Source organism: Jaculus jaculus, chromosome 3 (assembly GCF_020740685.1).
Source record: "Jaculus jaculus isolate mJacJac1 chromosome 3, mJacJac1.mat.Y.cur, whole genome shotgun sequence".
Taxonomy (NCBI): Eukaryota; Metazoa; Chordata; class Mammalia; order Rodentia; family Dipodidae; genus Jaculus; species Jaculus jaculus.
This window is the reverse complement of record NC_059104.1, coordinates 167452475-167471597: the sequence shown is the minus strand read 5'-3', so window position 1 is coordinate 167471597 and position 19123 is coordinate 167452475. Positions and strand designations below refer to the sequence as shown.

General features: G+C 50.3%; 1 protein-coding gene across 2 annotated transcripts in view; it reads right to left on the bottom strand.

Annotated features, from left to right (window-relative positions):
• Map6 (microtubule associated protein 6) overlaps positions 1-19123 on the bottom strand; it is a 90957-nt gene that overhangs the window by 4124 nt on the left and 67710 nt on the right. Inside the window, exons 3-4 of one of the 2 annotated variants that reach the window (XM_045144963.1) lie at positions 18505-18718; positions 16767-16963 (exon numbers count right to left, since the gene is read on the bottom strand). In XM_045144963.1, coding sequence (XP_045000898.1) covers positions 16767-16963; positions 18505-18718 — 411 coding nt within the window. The remainder of the gene's footprint in view (positions 1-16766; positions 16964-18504; positions 18719-19123) is intronic. The other variant, XM_045144962.1, reaches the window with a different exon arrangement.

Below are 19123 nucleotides of genomic sequence, written 5' to 3'. Positions count from 1 at the left end.
TGTATAAATTTAGTTCAAAACTATGTGTAATGTTTAAGATAGTTTAGAGTATTAGGTCGTTTAAATGATTAGTTTTGTGGCTTCAGTATAAGATGTATAATGGAATAATTAAGTTATTCTTATAAATTATTTCACTTCTTCTTATGTACTTTTTGAAAATATAAGAGCCAGGTATGGTGGCACATGCCTTTAATCCCAGCACTTGAGAGGCAGAGGTAGGAGGATCGCCGTGAGTTCGAGGCCACCCTGAGTGAGTTCCAGGTCAGCCTGGACTAGAGTGAGACCCTCCCTCAAAAACAAAACAAAACAAAAGAATATAAAAATAACATCAAGCCGAGCGTTGTGGCGCACATCTTTAATCCCAGCACTTGGGAGGCAGAGGTAGGAGGATCGCCATGAGTTCGAGGCCACCCTGAGACTACATAGTGAATCCGAGGTCAGCCTGGACTCGAGTGAGACCATACCTTGAAAAACCAAAATAATAATAATTAAAGTCCTTCCGGGGGTTGGGGAATGCAGCTCAGTTGGTAGAGTCCTAGGTTCCATCTTGTGAAGTACTAACTTCACTTGCACAGTGCTGGAGCATGGAGGTGGGAAGCTCAGAATTTCAAGGTCATCCTCAGCTATGCATCAAACTCACGGCTAGCCTGGGCTACATGAGAGACGCTATCTCAAAACAACGATGACGACAAACCCTTCTGGGCTACATCACTAAGATGAACTCCTGGGCATGTACCATCTATATTTTATCAGAAGTAAAATCTAGGGGCAAAGGCACTTTACAAGCAACAATTCACCTTGTCAGACAAGTGAGTGACAAATAATGTGGGAGCTCTCAGATAAGCACTCAAATGGACGGGAGAACGCTAGCTTTTCTTCATGCTGGAAAAAACGAATGAAGCTCTGACTTTGTATACTCTCAAAATTCCGGTGAGTGTCATACATATAAGCCACTCTACGTTAAACACTGGCAAATGGCCACGGGCCCTGGTGTCCGACTGGGTGAAGTAAAGAGAAATACACCCCAGTGTGTCTGCTGGGCTCTATTGGAGGAAAGCTTGCTGGCTTTGCCCTGGCCTGGCTGTCCCTCGGGTAGCTCTAGGTCAGCTGTTTGTCTGTTAAATTAGATTTGTAATGTAAAGGCAAGTGCCTTAACCACCAAGTCATCTCTCCAGCCCGAAACTTGTCATTAAAAAAATATATATGAGGCAGCTTTACAAATTTTAGAAACAATGGTGGTACCCATTAGTTAGTATATTTTTATGCTTAATTTAAATAACATCATTTAATTTGAATTATTTAGAGGAGATGAATTAAGATATTAAAAAAGTTTCCTTAAAATGTTACGTTTTGCTGGGCATGGTGATACATACCTTTAATCCCAACTCTTGGGAGGTAGAGGTAGGAGGATTGCCATGAGTCCAAGGCCACCTTGAGACCTACATAGTGAATTCTAGGTCAGCCTGGGCTAGACTGAGATCCAACCTCCAAAAAAAATATATAAATAAATAAAAGTAACATTTTACTGCATTTTTTATTTGGTTATTTTTATGAGTTAGGCATTGATTTTGAAAACCAAAACAGCCTTGATAGGATTTCCCATGAACAGAACTGTCCTTATGGGGACTGTGAAACCCTCACTGTCACTGGGCAGTCGCCGCCTGGCTGGGCAGTCTCTGCCAGTCTCCCCCACTGCCTCTGGTCCCCGGGGACAGCTGGTGCTTCCCTCCACAGCATTGAGGGAGACAAGGGGCCCCTCCCATGGAAGCTGGGGATGAGATAAGCTAGCGGAAGTGGGCTGATTTCATCCACTGGACACAGCCAGCCTGTGCCACTGAGTCTGGTGCCCTGGGCCAGTTGTGGGACTTTCTTGAGGCAGCTGTGACACAGCCCTTCTACCTCCCCCGAGGGCCCCACGTGCACACCTCCAGAAGCGAGAAAGATCATCTTCGCATCTTTGCTGCTTACTGTCTGACAGGTCTTGGGCACTTACTGAATCACATGGGCCTCAGTTTCCTCACCTGTAAAATGGGGATACCAGTATGAGTGTCACAGACTGTTGGTTCCCTCCCAATCAGGGAGCTGAGCTGTGCTTGGAGGGTGCTTGGCTGTGTGGTACAACCGCACTTATTCCTGCAGGAGTCATAGCAACGGTTTATCTCTTCTGACTCCATGCAGCCCTGGAGGAAGGTGGGCCTTTCTGTGATTGCTTTCCTGTCTTTTTAAAATTTATTGTTTATTTTTATTTATTCCTTTGAGAGTGACAGAGAGAGAGAGAGAGAGAGAGAGAGAGAGGCAGAGAGAGAAAGGGTGCATCAGGGCCTCCAGCCACTGTAAACAAACTCCAGATGCATATGCCACCCTGTGCATCTGGCTTACGTGGGTCCTGGGGAATGGAGCCTCGAACCGGGGTCCTTAGGCTTCGCAGGCAAGCGCTTAACCACTAAGCCATCTCTCCAGTCCCTCTTTCCTGTCTTACCCGCCTGCTGGTTACAGACCCGGGATGCTGCCTGTGTCTGCCGTTTCTGTTTCCTGGGTCAAGCACCCTGTCCGCCCTTGAAGGCTCGGCTGGATCCTGTCTCCTCACCACGTCTTCCTGCCTGCGTCTCTCAAAATCAGTTTTGTTCACATCTCACATGCGCACTACTTTACACGCTCCTTGTTAGTAGAAATCTTCCTTTCAGCCCTGAGTTCCCTGAGGGCAGAGGACCATGTGCCTTGCCTGCAGCTCCAAGGCCTGGCATAGTATCAGGAATAAAGAGGGCCAAATGAAAGATTTACAGATTATTATTATTATTTTAGAGAGAGATGGAGAGAGAATTGGCATGCCAGGGCCTCAGCCACTGAAACTGAATTCCAGATGCTGGCACCACCTAGTGGACATGTGCGACCTTGCGCTTGCCTCACCTTTGTGTGTTGGGCTTCTGTGGGATCTGGAGAATTGAACTTGGGTCCTTAGGTTTTGTAGGTAAGCACTTTAACTGCTAAGCCATCTTTGCAGTCCAAGGTGTATAGATTATTGTTGAGGAGACCTGGTTCATTCTGTCTTCTGTAGCCCCAGAGACTCAACATTAGACTTAGTACCCTCTTCCCTGGGAAAACCCTCACTTGATCCATCAGGTCTCATCCACTTCAGCTCCTAGCATTTCCTTCCTCAATATTCCACTTCTCTCCCAGCATTGAGAATAAAGAGCGGCACCACCTCACCTCACCCAGCAACCTCCTGGCTCCCCATTCCTGCTCACATGACTCAGCCTTCGTCCTGGCCCTTCAGCCTGTCCTGCTCCTTCCTCTTTTCCAGTTTTTGCACCTGCTCGGTCTCCATCTAGAACATTCCCCCATTCTCCTCTCACCTGGATGATGCCTGTTCACCGTGCAGCCGTCTCTCAGCTCGCTGTAATGCTGCCCTGATCCCAGAGGTGGCCACGCCCTCTGCTATCTCTCAGGTCCAGGGCTCTTTATGGGCTCTCCCCAGTTACATGCTTTATTTAGTTTTGCTTCTTCTTCTTTTTTTTTTTTATTCCAGTTTTCCAAGGGAGAGGCTTGCTCTAGCCCAGCCTGACCTGGAATTCACTATGTAGTCTCAGGGTGGCCTCAAACTCATGGCACTCCTCCTACCTCTGCCTCCTGAGTGCTGGGATTAAAGGTATGCACCACCACATCTGACCCTTCATGCATTGCTTTGGGCTAGTGTTTCCTTGCTGCATGGAAGGATTCATGGAGAGGACCAGGTCTATTTTGCACATCATTGTATCCTCTGTACCTGGAAGATTATCTAACCCAGAAACAGGCTCTAAATACAAGACTAGATATTTATCCAACAAATAAACACACTAGACTCTTCTGTACTTGTTTCTCCTATCTGCAAAACTTAAGGGCTTCACTGTTTGCCTCTTCCTGTCTGTATGGAGATGGTTAGGGCTTCCATCTTAGACTCATTCTTCCAGAGTCTGGAAGAAACAGCTGGGCATGGTGGTACATGCCTGTAATGCCAGAACTAGGGATGCTGACTCACAAGTGTTGCTGAGTTTGAGGTCAGCCTGAGCTGCTCAGTGAGTCCAAGTCCAGGCGGGTTTTCATAGCAAAACTCTGACTCAAAAAAAAAAAACAAAAAAACACCATCCACAGCTGGAGAGATGGCTTACCAGTTACAGCACTTGCCTGAGAAGCCTAAGGACCCAAGTTCAATTCCCCAGGACCCACATAAGCTAGATACACAAGGTGGCACATGCATCTAGAGTTTGTTTGCAGTGGTTAGAGGCCCTGATGCACCTATTCTCTCTCTGTGTGGCCCTCGCTCTCTTGAATAAATAATTTTTAAAAATCCAAAACAAATAAATAACACACTTACACAAACCCAGAGTACAGAAACCAGGTTACTGGGCCCTTCCCTGGACTTGCTGGAAAGAAGGCTGCACTGGTCGCCATGGCTCCTGCTCTGCACTCAGCCTGAATCCTTTTCTTCCTAAACTGTCCCCTGTCGTACCAGAGGGAGAGCAGTGTCCCTAGGCTTCATCAGGTACTGTCCAGGAGAAGCCCGGGAGGGAGGAAGAGGCTTTTATTAACTGAGCAACAGAGGTGCCAGGCCCTGGGCGAGCAGTGCCAATACACGCTGCTGCTGCTCAGCGTGGAGGAAGCGACTCCCAGAGGCAGAAGTGCCTTGACCGGCTTGAGGGCACAAGGCCTGGGCTTGGATCCGGACCCAGCTCTTTCCTAGGCCTGGGGCAGCGGCTCCGGCACCGGTTCCACTTTCCTGATCTGGAAAAGTGGGGCGGGGGGGGTGTTGGCTGATGAGAATGTTTATGGCATGACTCTGGAATGTGGGTTATGTTTAGTAATGGTGACCCCCAAAGAGAGGCTCAGTGATCTGGTCAGTAGACAAGCGGGCCTACCATAGCCATGTGATGGATAATCAGTTTGGGACAAAAACACAGCTCTGCCGGGCATGGTGGTGCATGCCTTTAATTGGGAGGCGGAGGTGGGAGGATCGCCATGAGTTCGAGGCCACCCTGAGACTATATAGTGAATCTCAGGTCAGCCTAGGCCAGAGCGAGATCCTACCTCAAAAAACAAAACAAAACAAAACAAAACACAAAAACATGGTTCTCCCAGCACCTCTGTGGGTGAGTAGGGGCTGAACACCGTCAGGAAGAGTGGGTCCCAGGCCAACAGGACCACAGGGTGCTCCTGGCCAGAGGTGAGGAGTAAGCAAGATGACATCACAGATTGTCCCCATTTCCCTTCCTCTACAGGACCCACACACATGCCCATGATTCCTGGATACAAATAGCTTCAAACCCAGAGATAGGAACTGGGCCACCCAAGGGGGATTGCCAAGGAAACCATCGTTGCAAGGCTGGTTATTCTTAAGAAGAAATCTTGGGAGATGGGAAGTGTTTTCCCCTCCAGCAAGACTCTATTTCGGCACCCGGCCTGTTTTTGGCGGCCATCTGCCTCTCCTGCTGATGTCTCCATCTCTGTGTCAGAGTACCTAGCAGGGCATCTGGCTGGTATGACTACCCAGAAGACACGGTGGGAGTAACAATGGCTGGGGTGTGAACTTTTTCTCTTTGTTCTCTGAATTGTGTTTTCTTTTTTCTCTTTTATTCACTCATTGGACAGACTCGTGAGTGTCTGCTCTGTTAGGACGTGTGCTATGAGATACAAAGTGAGGGAGACTTGACCCTGCTTGGATCAGTCCCAGACAGACTCATTAACATGCCTGGAATATGTCACCACCATCAAACCGGTGCCACCACCAGCCCTGGCTCTAACCCTGATCACTCTGGGTTTCCTCCAACAGACCAAAAGTTCTCTTTAGGAGTAAAGATGTCACCTTACTGGGAAGTCTGCCCTCTTAGCTCCATGAAAGCTCAGCTCTACATAGCCAGACCCAAGGAGGCCAGGGCCAGTGGGTCTCTGCTGGTATCTCCCTGACCCTGGCTGCCCTGGGTGGAGGTGGGTAAGCTCTGGCGGTGTGCACAGCCCATTCTTTAGAGCTCCACGGGCAGACTAAAGCAGAAACCAGTTCCCGCCAGCTCTGTTCACCCCATCTCTGCGTAGTTCTGGATTTGGCATCGTGGGACCACCCTCTCAGGGACATCATGCTGCCTGCTGGCAGCGACTGATCCTCATTCCCAGCCTGTCTGAGTAACATATGCTTCCTGCCCCACAGCCAAGGGTGTGAATTTTCAGTTCTGTTTGCCTGCACTCTCCTGACTGCTGTCCGCACACACGTCGGGGTTGGCTCCCATCCCTAGGGAACTGGAGCCCAGAGATGAACACCAGACTGCAGGCCTGGCCTCCAAGTGACCCCGTGCCCGGCCCTGCAGCCGCCGCCCCGGGCAGCCTCCCTGCTCTCGCGCATCACAGACCTGGCTGCCTGGCCACCTCTTCGCTGATGCAGACTCAGTGACACCGCCTCTGACCCACTGTCCCTTCCATGTCCCCAGCCTCGCAGCTGCCCCTCACGTTAGCTGCCAACTGACTTGTTGCCAGCTGCCTCTACACTGGGTCCTCAGAGTAGGAGACCTTACTTATTGACGTCCTTCTTTCCTCCCTCCCTGATTTCTTTCCTTCCTCCAACATTTCCTACATGTCCACCATATGCCAGGCCATCGAATAGACTAGAGAAGCAGAGAGCTGTAGAAGAGACAGGCCTACAAGTTGACCAGCACCTACATTCCCACGTGATCCAATCCCAACAGCCATGTTTTCAAGACACACGCATTTTCCTGTCTTTAACTGTCACAGTACCTCTGGTCCTCTTAGGTTGTAACACCCCTTTGATGTCTCTAAGAGGACTATGCGCACAATATGGTCTTTGGTTCTCACGATGTGGGGCCCTGCAGACCGGGATTCTCTCACTTCCATTTTCCAGAAGCAGAAACCAGGCTCAGAAAGGGGATATACGGGCTGGAGAGATGGCTTAGCAGTTAAGGTGCTTGCCCGTGAAGCCTAAGGACTCATGTTTGACTCTCCAGGTTCCATGGAAGCCAGATGCACAATGTGATGCAAATGTGCATGGTCACACATGCGCACAAGGTGATGCATGTGTCTGGAGTTCAATTACAGTGGCTGGAGGCCCTGACACACCAATGCTCATTCTCTTTCTCTCTGTCTAATAAAAAAATAATAAATAATAAAAAGGGGGGATATAAGCTGCCTAAGGTTGTACATAAAATACAAGGCAACGCCAGCCCTTCACTTAGGCCTCTCTGCAAACACAAAGACACAAATGCATCTGTGAACCAGGCTCTGCTTGTGCTGGGACTGGACCAGACACGTGCCAGTGACATTGCAGGTCTCAACGCTGAGCTCCCAACCATCTCTTCTGAGGGGTGTGTCCCTCTGAACCAAGCCCCAGCAACTACCTGGCCAATGCCCCTTCTCCTCAGCCCTTCCTGAATGTACCACCGGGTCATGCTGTTTCCGGGTTTGCCTCCAGCTTTCAACACACCTTTGCAGAGAAGACAACCTCAGAAAAACGGTGACTTCCTGGCGCAAGGGCCAGCCCCAGGAACCCCAGCCCTACCTGGGTGGTGGTGGCAGCAGGGGGGGCGACAAGCCGGACAGAGTCCACCCACGGTGGCTCATCACACGGAGGACAGCTGGGGTCACAGTGAGGGAGACGTGACCTTCACAAGGCTTCATGTTGAGGGCATGAGGACCCTGGGTGCCTGAGCCTAGGCGTGCATGGCCTTTATGTGGAAGGTCATGTTAGTCCTTGAGGAGGGTCAGGAGGAGGACGCAGGTTGTGTGGCTTTGTTCCTTAGTCACTGAATTCTGGTGCCTTTGTCTGTTGTATCTACAGATTCGAACCTTACTGGGGGAATGAGATGAGAGCGTGTGTGTAAAGGGCAAATAAATGCCCATTATTCTTACAGGCTGGGCCAGGTCTGCAACTTACACAAGCCAGACCACAGTCTGCGGCGGATTCCTGATCCCCAGCTTTCTCTGCCAGTCTGGGTCTCTCCCATCACCCCTCAATGTGGATACTCTTTTGGGGTACAGAGCAAGGGTTATGCTAGGTGGGGTCCTGTAAATTGTTTACTTCGTATGTGTGTATGTACATGCAGGCAAAGGCCAGAGGTAGACATCAGGGGTCTTTCTCAACTGCTTTCTGCCTTATTTTTCATATTTATTTATTTAACACAGGGTTTCTTAATGAGGCTAGACTAGCTAGCCCAGCCAGCCTCCAGTATCCTCTTGTGTCTGCCTCCCCAGCACTGGGATTACAGGTGTGCACCACCATGACAGGCTTTATGTAGGTGCTGGGCAGTCCTCATGCTTATGGGGCAAGCATTTTACTTATTTTTTTGTTCTAGCTCAAGCTGACCTGGAATTTGCTATGTAGTCTCAGGGTGGCCTCGAACTCATGGTGATCCTCTCACCTCTGCCTCCTGAGTGCTGAGATTAAAGGCATGCATCACCATGCCCAGCTGATTACTTATTTTTCTAAAAATTATATATATATATATATATATATATATATATATATATATATAATATATATATACATTTTTTTTTTTGAGATCTGACATGCTAAGAGCAAAGTAAATTCCCAGTTGTGTAGGAGATACTACAAACAGCATCCTTGGTTGTGTTAACTCTGAGAAGGCAAAGTCAAGGGCAGGACTGACTCTCTGGAAGAGCTCCCAGGAATCTGATAAGCCTGCTAATGACCCTTTTAAAAATATAACTCATTGCACTGTGGGGCCAGACAAACATGGCTCAGCTCTTGTCTGACCCTGTGCTCCTCGGGAGCTTGAAAATCAATTTTCGTCCTCCCACCCCAGCCAAAGCAAAGGATGGGCTCCTTAGCAATTAATCAAAATTGTTTTGTGTGTCCAGGGGCACTCAAGTCAAATGAATGTGTAATTGCAAAACTGGAATCTGCAACCAGTGATTTATAGGGTGTCCTCAGAGAGGAGGGTACAGATGAAGGGCTGGGGGAGGGCAGAGGCAGCGGGAGCCACCTCTACCTCGTCTTGGGTGGCAGAGGGAGTGACTTTACCTGGTGTGGTCCCAGCTACAATGCTGTTTGGGGCTAAGGGAGGAAGCAGTGGACGGCTGAACTATGTATGGGTAAGGGTGTTCCTCTTCCTATGTTCACCCCTATCTGCCCCTCACAACAGTGTAGTGGGTGGGTGACAGTGAGAGTTCCTTGCTATCAGAGTTCCTCCCAGCGCCCACCTAACTTCCTGAACTTGGGTACTACATCAATTTGGAGAGTGACGTAGATTTGTGTTATCATCTCTTTAGGTTAAAGAAATTCAGAGACTCAGCGAAAGTCACACAACTTGGTTTTAGAAGGAGGGCTGCTGGCTCAAACGGAGCCCTCTATTCTCAGGCATGATGCTGGGGTAGGGGAGAGATAATGCCCTTCTGTCACCCTAGAGTTCAGAGCTTGGCCCAGAATGGAACCACCACTGAAGATTACCCAGCATGCAAGAGCTCGTGATTTTATGAAATCGGGACAGCTTAGTAAAGGTGGATAAAGGGCAGAGTACGATGGTCCAAAGAGAGGCTGGTCATTCTAGACACGGCTTCTCTCTGTTCCACTGGTCACACCCACCCTTTTCCTACGAGTTGGGGCAATTATTAAGTGAAATGACGCCTTGTGGAGGCACCGTGGTGAATGTGGGGGACGTGGTGAATGTGGGGGACATGGTCGGTCACTCATTCAACAAACACTTCAGAAGACATTCTCACTGGTAGGCAATGGGTCAGGAAATAGATGGCGGAAGGAGCTGGCCCTTGGCCTGAGGGAGATGATCCAGTGGGGGACACGCCAGGAGCTGGTGATGACACAGGACGCGTGGTAGGTTCCATGGTGAAGACACACACAGCGAGCAGCTTACCCAGCTTGAGAGGCGCGGGCAAGGCTTCCTGGAGCGGTTTCCCCCTGAGCCGAGTCTTGAAGGATGAGTTTGCCAGGTTAGAAGCAGGAGAAGGGCATTCTGGGCAGGAGGGGCAGCGCGGGGATGGCATGGAAGGAAGTGAGGAGCAGCGAGGTGACTGGGAACAAGGAGCTTCTGCAGGGCCGGAGAACCACCGATGGTTTCAAGCAGGGGATGACATGATCAGGTTTGCAAGTCTAAAGAGCCCCTCAGCAGTGTAAGCCCCCAGCGCTGGCAGCCATTCAGTTTTCTCTGCACCTGAAATCACCCTGGTCCCAGATAAGATGCCAAAGGCCATCTGTGGAGATCCTATATATAATACTTAGTGGACAAGTAATTGAGAGCCACTTACATGAGGACAGGGACAGAAATTTAAGCCCAGTTCTACTGTTTGAAATAAAACAAAGTCCCAAGCAGTGGTCTCTGATAATATGCTATAGGTACTGGACACCAATTTTACCTTAGTGTCTCCAGTACCAAACATATATATGTATATATATATATATATTGGTTTTTCAAGGTAGGGCTTTGCTCTAGCCCAGGATGACCTAGAATTCACTTTGTAGTCTCAAGCTGGTCTCAAACTCACAGTGATCCTCCTACCTTGGCCCCCATAGGTACTGGGATTAAAGGTGTGCACCACCATGTCTACCCACCAAGTTGCTATTTATTTATTGAAGTAGGATCTCACTCTGGCCCAGGCTGACTTGGAATTAACTATGTAGAGACCTTGAACTCACTGTGATCCTCATACCTCTGCCTCTTGGGTGCTGGGATTAAAGGCGTATGCCACCACGCCCAGCTTATTTTTTAAGAATAAAAAAAAAAATCTGCTGGATTGTAGTTATTCAACTGATTAATTTAGTTCCCAGAGGAGAATACTGGCTGAGATCAGTTCTGTAAAGATGTTTGAGCCAGGGAGTATGAAGACCTGGCCCCATTCTGATGTTCTCTCACTTTGCATCTGGATCCTAATATTTAAAGAAGGTGTCACTGGGCCAGGCTACTAGAGGGTGTGTGATGGCCTGGGCAGAGTGTGGTCCTGTGGAGTTGGGACGTAGCTTTCCTTTAGGGTCCGATTTGACTGAAACTTGCCACATCCCAGTTCTGCCTGGCCCCCTTGGGGGTGAGGAAATACAGAACTCTTCCAAGCCAGGCCAAGTGGTCAGGGCCTTCCCCATCTGTTACTGGGGCAAACACCTGCTCCATGGAAGGAGTGCTTTGTAAGCAATCCAAATGTAAGCTGCCAGGACACTGCCCAAACTATGACTCAAGGTATTTCAAGAGTTGGAATTCTTTCAAAGCTATTGTCTTCCAAGTGTTTGCCTCACTGAACCGCAGTTACATCTAGATCACAATTAACTGCCTCGCTATCAACAAGAAAGGGAATGCACACTTTCTCTGGGTGTGGTGGCACACACGTGAAGCCAGCCAGAGACTACATAGTAAATTTCAGGTCCACATGGACTATAGTGAGACCAGACCACAAAAAGGTGAATACATACTTTTGAACTACTAGAAAAGAAAGGGTGTGAAATGATCTGGCTGGCATACACATCCTTCCCATTCTGCTCTCATGGGGCTGGGTATCAGTATCCCTACTTCTAAAGGAAGACATCAGAGAAGCCGGGGAGAACCCAGCTTTCTATCCCTGAGCTCTGCAATGCCTGAGTTCACTTCCAGTGTTTGGCCAGAATCCCCGCTATAAAACACACAAGGACACTGTCCTTGTTCTCCCTGTGATCGAGGGTATTCTAGAATGGCCTCGGTGTCAGAGAGGCCCGCGCATCCTGGGTGCGGCAGTGGGGCAGGAGTCTCCAGTACCTGACTGGCCCTTAGAGGTGAGGCCCGGGAGAGGGCTGCGTCTCTGGCCTTGGAACCGTTTCGGTCTCCGTGGCTTTGGCTGCTCCAGCCACTGTCCCAGACACGCTGGTCACAGCAGATTAAGGGTAGAGCCCTGCTTTAACTAGGGACATCCTACAGGATGTATCAAAATGTGAGCTACTAATATATTTGGGCAGTAAAAGGCACTTGAAACCACCATGATACCCTACAGAAGCTTACAGCCTCTGGGAGGCTGGCTATTCCTTTTTAAGCTCTGGTGTAAAAAAAGAAACGAATAAAAGGAGGGAGGCGGTGAAATTACACTGGGAATACATTAATTTTTAAGAAGGAATTCAAACACTTCGAACTAATTAAGCAACAATGCCCTATTTTAAAACTACACCTCTGGTTTAGTTCTGTTTGCTGGCTTAGGGAGGTGAGACTGAGTGGCGGCTGTTGTCCTAGGGCTTTGGGAAGCGGCATTGGCCTGGTGTGTGTGTGTGTGTGTGTGTGTGTGTGTGTGTGTGAGGGGGGGGGCATTCCAAGTGCGTGAGACTGAGCCCTGCTCACCTGGGTGGCAACGGGGAAGCCGATCTTGCTGCCCTGCCTTCCTGCCTTCTCCACTGCTCCGTCCTTACCCTCTGCCTGGTTACGAGTGCACCTCAGCTTCCGTCTCATCAGGCCTCGCTCGGTGTCCCCATATGTGTGTTTTTCTATCATTTTTCCTTCTCTGCCTTATTTTCCACTCTGTTTTACTCCTGTCCTTCTCACCACTTCTCACTCAATCCCTTCATCTGTCTCCCTTAACTAAGGCAAAAGACAGATGGTTAATACATTTTTGTTGTTGCTGTTTTTCGAGGTAGAGTCTCACTCTGGCCCAGGCTGACCTGGAATTAGTCTCAGGGTGGCCTCGAACTCACTGCGATCCTCCTACCTCTGCCTCCCGATGCTGGGATTAAAGGCGTGCGCCACTGCTTTTTCTTTAGTCATTGAACGCTTTTTGGGTATCCTGCCTCTGGATGGAATGCTTTCTGTCCACATGGAACACAGACATAGAGTGGTGGTTCCTGATGGTGCCCCCCTGGGCCCAGCAGTCAGGGCCAGCGGCGGAAGACAAGCGCCACCCTGGGGCTCCTAGCTGCCGCAGGACGACCCGCGGCTGCGGCGTGGTGGGGTGAGAAGCGTGATGGTGAGCGCATGCGGGTGCGGTACAGCCAGCGCACGGGGCACGAGGACCCTGGTCTGCAGACACCCGCCACACGGCGCCGCGCCTTCCGCCACGGAGCTCGCACTCTCACTTGCTGCGCCGCACTTCCAGCCTTGGCTTGGGCACGTCCCTCTGCCTGGCATGCCTTGGATGGGTTCGGCTCTGTTTAACACCTTCCCATCTGCTAAGCCATTCCTGACCCACGGAATCAGCCAGAACTGGCTCCTCCTTCATGCCCGCTGTGATCAGACACGGGGGCTTAATCTCCTGACTCCCCCTGGTGCCCAACACAGGGCCTGTCACATAATAGTTCTCTGATCAACACACCATGGAGAAACCAAGAGCATTAGTCTTTGTCTCCCACCTTCATCAACAGAAAAGCAGAGTGGGGCCATCAAGGCCCCAGCCCCGAAGCTCTATCCCAGCCCCCCATTCCCATCCCCAGTTCTACTCCTCTGCCTCTAGGCCTGCCCCAGATGCCCTGTACGCCCACATCCCCGACCTCCCTCCATAGTGCCCTCCACCTCTGCAGAAGAGCACGATCCACCTGAGCTCCCAACTCCTTGCCTTGCTGGGATCATGTCTCGGCTTTTCTCGAGGTTGCTTTGTCACCCCCCTCCCGCCCCCTCTTGTCAGGCACATGCTCCACAAAGTGAGCCAGCCTACGGGTGTAACCTATAACATGACCATGGAGCAAAGGAGCAAATGAAGGCCTCCCGGCCACCCCAGCAAGAAGCAGCAGTGTTGCTTCTGGCCACAGGGAGGCCATGAGTCGCAGCCCAGTTTCTCACCCCTACGAGGCAGCAAGGAGCACGGGAGATCACTGGTCCGGTGATGTGGGATCAAAAAGTTACACTACCTTGTTGGTCAGGGCGTCTCCAGGTCCATCTTCGCTTTTCCCAACACTTAGTTCTGACTGCTTGCAATTAGTATCTGAGAGGCAATCTAAGAGAGTCAAGCTGCATTATGGAGAACCTGGGGAATCTGGAGGGCAGAGGGCATCTTGTGCAGAGGCACAGATGCCAAAGGTTGGTTCCTTCACCTACTCAGCTGGGCCTCACCAAGGAAATAAGATCAAGAAAGTGGTGTTCGTCTTTAGCATTTATTTGTAATCGGAAAAAAAAATGTTTGTCTGTTTGTTTTCTGAGCAAGCACAGACCACAAGCACGTCACAATCAATTGGCTATACATGAAGATTTTTTTGTCATTCTCTTACTAACAGCAGGAATGAAATAGCACCAAGAGAGGTGTGCGCTACATGTTACATAGACAATCTGTGGTATGCAACAAAACCCAGGCCACAAAATTGTAATTAGACACTTCCTGTCTGCTTCAGCTGGGCACAGCTCTGTGAGCTGTCTGGAAGTCCAGACAGGAACAGCAATCTATGCGCAGCTTGGGGACATTTTTTGCAGGCATGTCAAGCAGATAATGGGTAAGTCTCTGGCCCAGCCCTCTGGCCAGGAGAGGACACAGGGAAATGTGCAGAACGAGAAGGACAGCACGAGAAGCTTAGTCACTTGCAGGAAGGCAACGTCAAACACTGCTTGAGGAACCAAGGTCAGTTTCGCTCCCGAGGTTTGGGATCTAGAACGAGACTGGCTGAGTTGCATTTGTAAACAGTAGGAATCAAAGGAAGTTTCTTGTCAGTAAAGTGGCACATTCAAGAGTCAAAGTGAACCGTGAACCGCAAAATGCTCTCTGGTGGGTGTATGAAAAACAAGGGGATGCTGACGACCTGAAAAGGATCCAGGTCATGGAAAGCCTTAGGTATACCTAAGTGCAGGGTTAGAAAAACAGCTCTGGGGGTACGGGGCCCTGGTCGTAAATGAGCGCACGCTACAGTTTGGACAATACCGACTCTACTCAGTCATAGCCCATGAAGGATGGTGAGGTCCACTGTTTGGATGTGTTGCTGTGGAGACAGCCCACCTGTCTGCCCACCAAGTCCAGCACGGTGGCCTGATGCCAAGCATTCCAGAAATGCTGAATGCATGCTTTCTCCTGCGCACTGTTTGCTCGACCTACAAAACATCTGGTTACTCTCTAGAGAAGCCCAAGTTGTGCCTGACACATCTAATGCCGAAATGGGAGAGAAGGACCGTGCGCTGGCGGCTGCGGCCAGAGCATGTTGACGGAGGTCCTGGGAAAACATCCGCACCAGCTATCAAGCGGCCAGAAACAGTACTGGGGGCGCTCGGGGCACTGCCACATGGATATGTGGGCTCCGAGAGCCATGGCCCCGGGGCTCCCTGACATCTAAAGCGCTCAAGGTCAGCGGCCTGGGATGGGAAGGGGTGGCCGTGGCGCGCACTTCCATTTCTAGCCTTCCTGTCCTGTTAAAAACGAAAGCCCGCACGGTACACGCAAGATCGCAAGATTCCACCAGTCTCGAGGTGACAGACAAAAATCGTGTCAACGGACACTTTGCCCACTGGCCAGTGAGAATAAGTGGGCGCTTTGGAGCCCTGCCTTTCCCAAACCGCAAGGACCTGCACGACACGGTCCCTCTGCACTGCTTCCAGGACAGGAGCAAGCGAGCCTGGCCACAGCTTCGCGCCCGGCGACGTCCTGCCACCTAAGCCCGCTCACTCAGCAATGCTGGGGCAGCCGGGGACTTCCACAACAGGAGAAATAAGACATGCTGGGCAACCTGGACTTCACCAGATGACTTCTGGGTAGACATTTTGGGATCCCTCACAAACAAAGGACGGGGGGATCATTTCATACTAACACCCTGACTAAATCCTACAACAAAACTCCAGTACAGCAAAGAGTGCACTTGCTTCCCCCAGGGACTCTGACCACGCGCGCGCGCGCACACACACACACACACACACCACCGCAACATGGACAGCTGCTCTTATGCAAGGGGGTCAGAGAAGCTTGCTAAGCCCCCTGCAGAGCGAGCGCAGACACCGCAGCCATGACACCTCCAGGTCCTTGGCTCACCCGGGCGCCCCAGCAGCAGAAAGTCACACACTAGCCTTGCCCTTGCCCTTTCTTTCTTGGCTCTACACTCTACATGACTAAGGCAAACACGGGAAAGCAGTCTCTCATTGCTGGGACCCCCCTGTGACATCTACGGCTCCTAAAACATCCACTCTTTGTCACCCCTGGCCCGGGCTCAGCCAGTGGCTTATCTATTACTTAGTGTACAATTTTAAACCCCCAAACAGGCAAGAAAACACAGGCACACACTTCTCTAACAGAAGATACTAGGAGAAGATCACTTAAAGTTAACAGATACAACTCCACTTTGTTGACATTAAGGCCAAGATTGTTTTTTTTTTTTTTTCTTCTTCTTCTTATATTTAATATTTCCACAAACTCTGGTCAACTGCTGAAGCCCAGGCCGAGCTTCCATAGCGCAAGTCACCCAGTGAACTTTGGAAAAGAAGATTAACCTCAAGTTCACAACCGTGGGAGAAGCGGGAGGAAGCAGGGACTTCCAAGCTCCACCAAGATGAACGCTTGGCAGCAACTGAGACCCACCCCCACCCAGATCTGCAGGGAGGGCACAGCCAGTGCACGATTCTTCCTGGTGTCTCAGGGGTCCCCTGGCTGGATGCCGGGCCACCCACAGGAGGAGGCCCTCGACCTGATCTGTGAAGCAGGATTCCTCTACCAGAAGAAACCCACCACAGAGCTCCTGGGACACACAGGACCAAGGCAGATGGGAAGTCTCTAATTAATTTTGTGGCCTTTTATGTTTGTTGGGAATGAGGGGGGCAGGAGGGGAGAGAGAGAGAAAGAGAGAGAGAAGAGAAAAGAAGAGAAGAGAAGAGAGAGAAAGACAGAGAGAAATAAAAGGAAAGTGCAATGACATTTACTCTTTAGCCTCAGCCAGTTTATTGTTCATCTCTTTACTTTGCTCCTTGTCATCGGGTTTGGTGGCACTCGGGCCCTCTGTGGTCTTTTTCTTGGCAGCCTGGCCCGACACCACCTGCTTGTCTTTGGCCTTCCTCGGGGGTTTATGGCTCGCTGAGGTCTTTTTTGGTTTGGAACTCTGAACACTAGGTTTCTCTACCTGTATGAGGAGACAGACACACGGAACACAAATACAGAAACAAACAAACAAACAACAAAAAAACAAAGGAAGGGAGTGGGAGAGAATTTAGAGAGAGATATCACAGTATTAAAGAAAGGTAACGGCAGTGATGGAGTTTGAGTGACAGCAAGGACAGAAGTATCTCAGTGACATCTGGACACTTGGCTCCTCTTGTCTGAACTTTGGGCAGCCTGTGGCAATGGTCTTACCTGTCCCATGGGCATCCTCCCTGGAAGCACCCCAGTTAGGGCTAGATCATTGTTGCAGGCTCTACTGTCCCTCACTCTGGGGAGCGTGCACTTTACTGGACTCAGGTACAGGCCTGTGATTGAGGGAGCGCAAGGAAGGGTGCAGGGGGGTCCAGGATTTAGGAGTCAGCCTCTCTCCTCCACTGCAGAGGGAGGCACTCATCACCCTGGTCCTGGCTAAGGAGGCAAGGCGAGGGGCAGGTGTCTGTGGGGATGAACCATGGTTGGTATCAGATGCTGGGTGCTGCAGTGGCTCATTGATTCTGGTTGCTGGCCTTTCCTGTTCTGGTGAGTACACATGGAGAAGTGTCTCTTTGGGAGGCACTGGGTTCAAACCCATCTGGCTCGATACATAATTAGTGAGGCTGCCTGGCATGGGTGATCCTCACTTTGCTAGTTCTACCTCCAACGCGCTTCTTCCATCCATGAACTTATCCTGAGATACAAATAAGGCAGGACAGTATAAGCATAAAAAATGCCCAAATTCCTAGAGAGATGGCTTAGTGGTTAAGGTGTTTGCCTGAGAAGCCTAAGGACAGAGGTTCGATTCCCTAGTACACACATAATCCAGGTGCACAAGGTGGTGCATGCATCTGGAGTCCATTTGCAGTGGCTGGAGGCCCTGGTGTGCCCATTCTCTATCTGCTTCTTCCTCTCTCTTTTTCTCTCCCTCCCTCTGTCTCTCAAAGAAATTAATTAGTTAATTAAATATCTTAAAAAGTACCTGAATCCTATTTCATATGCTGTTACAAATAACTGGAGACCCATCTTGTCACTGATGACAGAGGTGTTGTGACAGTGTGGACACTCTAGTGGCTGTTTACTAGGAAAGAATGAATAAAGGTGAACACATTTTGGGGATTAGGGAGGGAAGGAAGGTGTCCAGGGGTTGAACCAGGATAGGAGAGGTGACAGGGCCAGGCTGGAAGAAAGCCAGACAGGGAGCTGTAGCCCTGGGCCCAGCCCTTCAGGAGCAGGGGTATAGCTCGTTCAAGACAAGAAGATGGGTGAGCTTTTCTCTCTCTTCTATCCTGATTCCTCAAACACAGAAGCTAGTCACTGGAGACTGCCAAATGTTAAGCTGCTTTCACTTGATGCAATGTCGCTTTCTAACAACATTTAAATTTACCACAGGTTCCTCTTGCAGATGCCCCTGGGCCTCAGTGCGCTAAAGAGGAAGGGAGTGATTCTCCAGGAGCCCCCGGAGGCTGCCAGACTCCCACACTCTGCATTCAGCCCAGACAAGAGGGCTCCCCCTAAGATCTACCTCACCTTTGGGGGTTCCTTATAAGGTTCGCTATAGAGGCTGCGTATTCTTCTGCGTTCCAAGGCCTTGTTGTCAGCGGCAGTGGGCTTATTGGCCTCCCCTTTGAACTGGGCACTGTAGCTGGTCTCATGAGCCATCTTATCTTCTGGGGGCTTGTACTGGGGCTTGGCTTTGATTGGTTTCACAGGCTTGATGTCTGTCCATGCTTTGAATTCATTCCTGCAAGTCAAAGGAAGCATCGGTCATGAGAAACATTCTCCGCAGGACAACGCCTCTCACCCCGCTGCACACACGCAAGCTCCAGATCCCCGCGTGTGGCATCGAGTGAAATATGGCTGCGGTCAGCTCATCACAAAAAGCAACAGCTTTCTTCCTCCTGATGTTGACCCGGCATATGGCAAACACAGCTAAGTCTTAGAGAAAGAGCTCCAGCTCCTTCCCAAGCCTGCGCGGTGGGCACCAGGGTAGGCAGTGCTGCTCTCCCAGCTTTGTGTGCCAGTCTCAACCAATGAGGCCGAGGAACCCGGCTTCATCAGTCACTCGGCCGTTCAGCCAATGAAGGCAACATTGCATGTACATGGATCTAAAGCTTTTGGGGCTTGGTAGAGACAGGCACTGAGCACA